This window comes from Mytilus galloprovincialis, chromosome 12, assembly GCF_965363235.1.
Source record: "Mytilus galloprovincialis chromosome 12, xbMytGall1.hap1.1, whole genome shotgun sequence".
In the NCBI taxonomy this organism is placed as follows: domain Eukaryota; kingdom Metazoa; phylum Mollusca; class Bivalvia; order Mytilida; family Mytilidae; genus Mytilus; species Mytilus galloprovincialis.
Genome location: NC_134849.1, coordinates 45,305,360 through 45,313,721, shown reverse-complemented (window position 1 = coordinate 45,313,721; position 8,362 = coordinate 45,305,360). Strand labels below are relative to the sequence as shown.

General features: G+C 30.9%; 1 protein-coding gene across 1 annotated transcript; it reads right to left on the bottom strand.

Annotated features, from left to right (window-relative positions):
• Positions 1-768: 768 nt before the first annotated feature.
• Positions 769-7,461, bottom strand: LOC143055335 (carbohydrate sulfotransferase 1-like). Its single transcript, XM_076228465.1, has 4 exons — positions 7,137-7,461; positions 6,031-6,081; positions 4,819-4,993; positions 769-1,977 (listed from the first exon to the last, which is right to left on the bottom strand). The coding sequence occupies exons 1-4, from the start codon at positions 7,225-7,227 to the stop codon at positions 1,185-1,187; spliced, it is 1,110 nt and encodes a 369-aa protein (XP_076084580.1). The 5' UTR covers positions 7,228-7,461; the 3' UTR covers positions 769-1,184.
• Between the last annotated feature and the right edge of the window lie 901 nt (positions 7,462-8,362).

Sequence of the window (8,362 nt, the reverse complement as noted above, 5' to 3'; positions counted from 1 at the left end):
CGATTTCTTAATAAACGGAACGGAATTTACCAATTGGTTTGTGTTAATGAAAACATCCATTCTATTAACACAATTTTATTTTTTCCTCCTCACAAAAACAACAGCATGATGACATTGATAAGAATCCGATGGGAGGTTTTACAAATACTGATTTGCTACTTCCAAAAAATAGTCATGTGTAGTATTTTCATTGACAATGTTACTGGGAAACAAAATTGAACTAGTTATTTCAATGTTTTAAATGAGATATATTATACAGATAAAACGATTTTTAATGACTTTATTCTAGACTGAGTAGAAAGATACCCCCGCCATTGATTTCTATGTTATGTGTTATGTGAAAGAATGTAAATGTATTTTTATAAAGGAATGAAATTGGTGTTTTATGTATGAACGATACATTCATATTATGGTGTGCTCTTTTTTAATTATGGTTGGCTATATCGACTATGTAACAAAAACCCGCAAGTAAACTATAATACGATCGAGATGTCTAGGTAGATGGTTTGAGACGATCTTTGTTAACTTAAAAATTGCTTGACAAACTATGAAATCGTGATTTAAGATGATTTGTTCCATACATGTTTATCTGCTCGAAGAAGAAAACTGCAAGAAAGACAAATAACAATCAACAGCTCGTTAAAACAAATAAAAATTTGGAAACACGAACCCCGTTTTTATCCAACTGTATTATCGTACATGTATCTCACTACAATGAAGAAACACAAATGATAACAGTAATCACTGTATTTAAAGCATCTATAAGATACATGTCACTATCATAGCATGTTCAACATGAATTTTATTGTATTCATACCAATACTGAAAAATATGCAGAGGTAGCTTTGGTACGGATATTCATTTATCTACTTAAAAATAAGCGACTGCATGCTTATAAAATGAAATAATAATAATAGTTGTTAAATATGCAGAGGTAGTAATGGTACGGATGTCCAAGTAATAATTTGACGAACAATATTCGTCTTTTGATGCTGTTGTTGTGTAAACATGGTAAAACATTGCCACTCATATTTACGTTGCTAGTATATGATGTGAACTGAAGTGTTCACGTAAATGTTACACTGTAGGAACTTTTGTGTTATGATGCAAATCTTGAAACAATGAAGATCTATATTTTCCTTCACTGGGCTATACTCAGCTATAGGTCTAATTCCTCTGGAATTTTACGGTAAAAATAACGATACGGACGTATTTTTCAACATATCTATGTCAGAAATTTGAATATAACCAAGTTTTTGGTATAAATATTTACATTTCATATCAATACTTTTTACAAACGAATAATTGGCTGACAAACGCCATTTATTGACCATTTTTACCGAGTTTCCTTTCACAGTGTTCAGTGGACCCTCTCCTGATATTCCAGACGAAGTCTTTTTCCAAATTACATTTTGAATTCTTTTTGTGAAAGTTAAGTTCAAAAGCTGGTATATATTTTTAGAGGTATCAACGGGTTTTGTTGTTAAAATTTCATACCGTATTCGAACAATACTTGAAGGATATAAGACTGTGAGAAGGTTTGACATCGAAATGTCATTTAAAATTCGAAAACACAGATTAGCTGCATAATCTGAAACAGAATCAAAATCGTTGATATAAATTTTCTGGGAAATTATCGTCGGTCGTGGATCGCGCACGAGATGTAATATTTTTAAACGTTCTAACTGTGAGAATAATCCTTGAACAAGAAATAAAGACGCACGGATTGTTTTTATTACAACAAATTTTGATTTGAGGCATTCAACTTGTAAGCTCTCAATAGTAAATTCAAATTCCATTTGTTTCGAATATCTTGCTGTTCGCTCAGATTTGAATTTTGTCAGAAATGTCTGCAGTTGGTACCCATGCATATCATCAAACTTTCCATGCCAAAATTCTAAAGGTAGATTCATGAGCTGAAATGTCAGAATGCTGCTGATGATGTTGTTGACAAGTATTGAATATTGGTAACTGTTTCTACAACATATGAGTTTAATATTTATTGTAAGATAATAGAATTAAGAATAATATTTTTTTTGCATACGCGCAGTATAGTATAGTAAAGTGAGAGAACATATAATTTATTCTGAATTGAATTGCCAACCAAATACTTATTAATTACTTACACATATATGTAAATGCTTTTTTGTTCCGACGTTGGAAAGTTCCGGGCGGAAAGAACTAACTAGCCGAAAAGTTACTTTGTTCTTCCTCTGGTTTAAAAGTTCCACCGGAACAAAGTAACTAGTTGAAAAGTTCATACGGAACATATCAACTAGTTAGAAAGTTCCTTGTTGTCAAATTATTCAAAACCGGAACTAACAAACTAGCACAAAAGTTCCAACGGAACTTATCAACCAGGCAGAAAGTTCCATTTGGAGAATTGATGCAAAGTAACAGCGCAATATATTTGTTGGAACCTTTCAAAGGGAAACCAAGATACTGATTACAAAAGTCAAAAGGAACTTATCAACTAGCCACAAAGTTCCTCTTTGGCAAATAAGTCAAAACCGGAACTAAAAAACTAGCTCAAAAGTTCATTTGGAGATTTGATGCAAAGTAAAAGCGCAACATATTATATTTGAACCTTTCAAAGGGGAACCAACTAACACTACAACATGAATACGTAATTTGCATGCAACTTATCCCGTTTTATGTGAGCTATGAAATACAACTTAAATTCTGCTGGGGGATTTATTCTTCCTCCTTCAGTTCATCACAATTTAAATACATTTTCATTATTTTCCAAAAAAAAAAAGTTCCATGCCCCTTTTTCAACTATTCAACTAGCTAACATTGTTCCGGAACTTTTCAACTAGCTACTTTTTTCCGGAACTTTTCCACTGCTATCGGAATAAAATAACTAGTTGAAAGGTTCCACCAGAAAAAAGTAACTGACGGAACATAGTGGCTGTTACATATACACATTAAAAAATTATAAAAGTCACAGTTTGCGGTATTACTTACATTGAGCATAATAATTCCCGTTATTCCTAAGTCTTACGTAAAATATACTCAGGGAAAGGTTAGTAAGTCCTGATTAAATGATGGCCTTTATTTTATAACATTCAGACAATAACTATCCACACATGAATTTTATCTTAGTTAAAGGAAATTTATCAGTACATGAATATTTAATTTTACTAAGCATACAAATATCAATGCTAGGAAATAGTTTGCTAGGTACAAACTTTATTCAAGATAGATACACATATAATTTGAGTAAGTATAAATAATTTATGTTAGTTATACAGCTTGTCACAGCTGCCTAGGAAGGTCACATACACCGTATTACATGTCACAACTGTCCTCGAAGGTCATATTTATTGAAGGTCAGGTATGTCCTGCGAGAGTTTTATTTTGTTTTACATTATGCACTTTCTACAATTTTATCAGTGATAATTGTTGTTACTTATTATTCAAAGCACATACATGTACATCAATAGATAAAATTAGGCAAATCTAATAAAATAAGAAGATATGTGGCTTGATGCAAGGTTACAGGGACAATGTTGACTGCTGTATCCCTATTTTTGATATTTTTACATGTCTGTTTGTTTTGTTCACATATCCTTGGCAATAAAATGGAATTTTATGCAACTGTCATAAAAGTGAGAGGTTTAGCTAGCTATAAAAACCAGGTTCAATCCACCTTTTGCTTCTTAATAAAATGATAGAATGCCTGTACCAAGTCAGGAATATGACAGTTGCTATCCATTCGTTTGATGTGTTTGAGCTTTTGATTTTGCCATTTGATTATGGACTTAACGTTTTGAATTTTCCTTGGAGTTCAGTATTTTTTGTGATTTTACTTTTCTCTATCAGAAGACAAGTCCTTAACAAGGATTACCAGACTTTATCAACGCAAAATTTGCTAGTTTCGGTACAAAAAAAGATTGAAAAATAGCGGTATTTTTTTATTCAAATTAGTTAAAGATTCTACCTAATTTGGATAAAAATATATTTTAAAAGTATGCGTCTTAGAGATAAAAACAATACAATCAGCAAGGATATAAAGCTAGCAACTAAATGATATTAAAAACAAGTGTCTTTGCCATCTGTCAGGCTCTAATCGTTTCTTACCTACGAAAAATTATGATATGATTTAATAGCTACTAGGAATGATTTAATAATTACACACACTAACTTCTGTAAAGCCAAAGGAAAATAGAACAACAACTGCAACAAATGAATTAGCTACCTGACTATATAAATATGTCTGATTCATGTTTTAATCGATTTATGATCTGATAAATCAATGAAAAGCGGTATACTACTGCCTTTTTTTAGAACAATTTTTCACTAATTTGAATCCCGTAGGTTAATTTAAAAAATATTTACCGGAGACTTTAGATAAATTAGCTTCCAATTTCAGTAAACATAGTAGATGCAAATTGCTCTTAAAACCATACGTACGCAATTTACAACATGACTTTCTAGTGAGTTAACAAATCTTCGACATAGACGCCAAGGTAAAGGCAACAGTAGTATACCGCTATTCAATAGTCTTATATCGATTAAGCGAGAGAAAAAAATCCGGGATACAATTTTAAACCAAGGGAAGCATCTCAATAATAAGAGGAAAACAACGGAACAACAAAAACACTTATCTGAGGAGAAAAAACCACGCCAACATATATAGAAACGGACTATTTGAAAACAACAGCCATATTCTTGACTTAATCCTAAAATCAATTCTTCGCATGCTAAACAGTGATGCGATTTGAGGGAGAAGTCGACACGCAGAACGTTGAATTGAAACTCATTAAAGAATATGGAGGAATCGAAAACTGAATACATTTTTCATTGTATTCTTACCGTGAAGTTCCATTAAAAAATGTCAACCTGTCCAAATGTATGTGGTGATCTAAGAAATGTAATGGTTCAAACACATAAAATACTTCTTCTGCTTGTCGAATTATATCTCCTAGAAAGGAGGAACCACTCCTAGCATATGTTAGAATAATAACAGGGGTAGGCCTTGCATCTCCAACTGAAATAACGAAAAGTATGCATTGAAGTATCACCAATTTAAAATGAAATGGGAAAATAAACAATTACTTAGTACTCACAGATATGTATTTTGTGTCTTTTTGTTGTTGGGATATACATGTATCTGGCCACGTCCAATTATATTTTTGTCCATCTTACGAGTTAAGCCTTTTCAACTGATTTTTATAGTTCTTTCTTATGCTGTACTTTTATACCACTGTCCAAGGTTAGGGAGGGCTGGGATCCCGGTTACATGTTTAACCCCGCCACATTATGTATGTATGTGCCTGTCCCAATTCAGTAGCCTGATATCCAGTGGTTGTCGTTTGTTTATGTATTACATATTCGTTTTTCGTTCATTTTATGTACATACATAAGGCCGTTAGTTTTCTCGGTTGAATAGTTTTACATTGTCATTTCGGAGCCTTTTACAGCTGAGTATGCAGTATGGTCTTTGCTCATTGTTATAGGCCGTACGGTGACCTATAAATGTTAATTTCTGTGTCATTCAAATTTGGTCTCTTGTTGAAAGTTATCTCATTGGCAACCATACCACATCTTCTTTTCATAAGTACTTAGTAAATGAAAAAAAAACACCCGTTTAAATGTGAAAGAAGTCATAATAAAAAAAAGTGTCCATTGATTCTAGTGATTTATAATTTTAGACTTCAGTATTGACCCTTTTACTACTTAGGTTCATATGTTAATTTTATTTTGGTCTAAAAACATTCGTCAAAGTTGTCGATCTACTACAATCAGATGTTGTTTTTTTTTCTTTTTTTTTTAATGAAAGACGTTTATTTAATCAATATAACTATGTACGCATGCACATTTATTAATTCATTTTTGGATTATTTGAAAAGGGGCGGATTTCAAGCAAATGTTTAAAAAATAATTACTAAAACTATAAGCAATGGCCGTACACCATGTACACATGTTTTCATATAAAGAAATATATATACAAAGCTTCATATAGCTTGTACAAAAATATCTATATTGAATAAAAGATGAACAATAAGGTTATTAATAATATCTTACGGTCTTGAAGTTTTGCAACAACGTTTGGATTCTTTAGCTCTTGTTTTATATCTACAAGAAAAAGGACGATTTAGTTAGTCGTAGTTTTACCAATGTTTTCCTGATACATTTATTAATATTTCTTTGATATTTACAGTAAAATCAAACTTATGATTTTACTTTCAATCACTAACAATTACATATATAGATTGACAGACGTAATTTCGGGATACATCGAAATCGCTTACCTGCTACTTAAAGTAAAAAGTAAGAGATAAACACAAATTATTAAATTCCTTAAAGTATTTCTATTTACTTTTCAATAAAAGAAAGACATTGATAACACTACTTTCGGTTACTAGGAAAACTTATAATAATTACTGAATACACTTCCATAATTGCTATTAATATAATTTGTTTATGAGAGTTGTCTCATTGATACTCATACCCCATTTTTCTATATCTATTAACATCCAGTGACAACTTTTACACTAATATCAGGACAAAAATTGTTAATGCGATTTGAATATGATCCCTACTAAAAAGTAAAATAATAAAATAAAGAACTCCGAGGAATATTTTAAATGGAAAGTCCAAAACCAAAAGCTCAAGGCCATCAAACGAATGTTCCTGACTTAATAGAGACACTTTGCTATGCAGAAAATGGTGGATTAAACCTGGTTTTAATTCTAGCTAAACCTATCACTTGTATGATAGTCGCTTCAAATTTCATTCTTTTGACAACGATGTGTGAACACAACAAACAGACATAATAGGTAAAAATGTCAAAATAAATAGGGGTATAGTAGTCAACATTATTTTATAATCTTAATCACAAAAACAAAACAAAAAAAAATGTAACAAACATACAAAAAACATATTCCACCGCCAAATATCATGCCAAAGTTAGTTGTCGAATCTTAACATTTGAATATTTACTTTTAAATCGCTCTTTTTTATGTTTAATAATAAGTTCGCCTCGGGTTGAGAAGTGTAGTATTATAATTCATGTAGTAGTAGACTCTATATATCTTATTTTTTTCTTTATTATAAAATGAATTATTCTAAATCAAATGATTTTTTGTACAACAGTAAACGCGTGAAAATTCAAAAGAAATAATTCTAACCTATTTCATGGGTCTTGATGAACAGTATTCCAGTCATATATGTCGAAATAAGAATAAGTAGTAATATTGCAAAATGTAGTTCCATTTTCATCTGCAGCTACGTCAACGATATGGATGCATATTTTGTATCTTACTAGAGATTGATATTACGACTGATGGACTTCATATGGTATTATTTCACAGTGTCCCCATACTTTGCTTGTCAGTAACACATGTTTAAATCATTAGATAGGTACATTACTATTTCATTTGGAACTTCTATAGAACATCTTTCAATTAATGCTTTTTCCTGAAAAACGCACACGTCTCGAAGCACATATTTTAAAGTCACCTAGTCCTATGACGTGTTTTCTCCGAAATGTACCCAAGTCAACTTTGTCCGCCCATGTATAGAAATGTCTAAAAGATATAATTCCCTTATTCTGTGATGACAGAAATGTTTACTTTATCATTAGAGCGTCACTGGTGACTCTTTTGTAGACAAAAAACGTGTTATGGTTAAAAGGTTAATCTTTGTATCTTTGATGACTTTATTGAATACATGTTTATATTTCTAGTATAAGATAATTGAACTATAGACATTTCAATCAGTGTCAACGAAGCATTCTTTTCTATTAAATTAAATTTCTGTTTATTAGATACAAGCTGTTTCGTCTGACATTGAAGAATATTGATACAGAGAAGATTTGATAATTTATTTATACACCGTAGTTATAAACTTAAGATTAATAAAGCATGTTAAAAAAGATACTTTCTTTCTCTGCATGAATGAACAACAAAGGCATTGTAAGTCAATTCTAACCTAAATATTGTACGACCTCTAGTATACAAATAGTAAATAATTACAACCTACTGTGTTAATTTATTTATACTTGAGATATCATCTAATTTAAAAAAAAAAAAAAAAAAGATGGCAGCTAAGTACAGTATACATTTTAAAGTGTGTCGAATTCGTTTACTTGAATATATTGATATAAATACTAGTTATCTAAGTTGCATCAATTAATGTTTTAGATATGTCCACTTATCTTGTTTTTAGATTGTTTGCTAGATATTTTGACTCCTGTAGTTTTATCCATGCAGTACCATTAAAACCGTTGCCTACTTATCCTTTGTTTTTTTTTCATAATTTGATTTCAAAAAGTACAAAATATCATCTTTGAAAATCTTATAAAGTCGTTGTTTTTTCAATTGTATTTGAAGGAATAAAGGTGCCATTGTTAAAC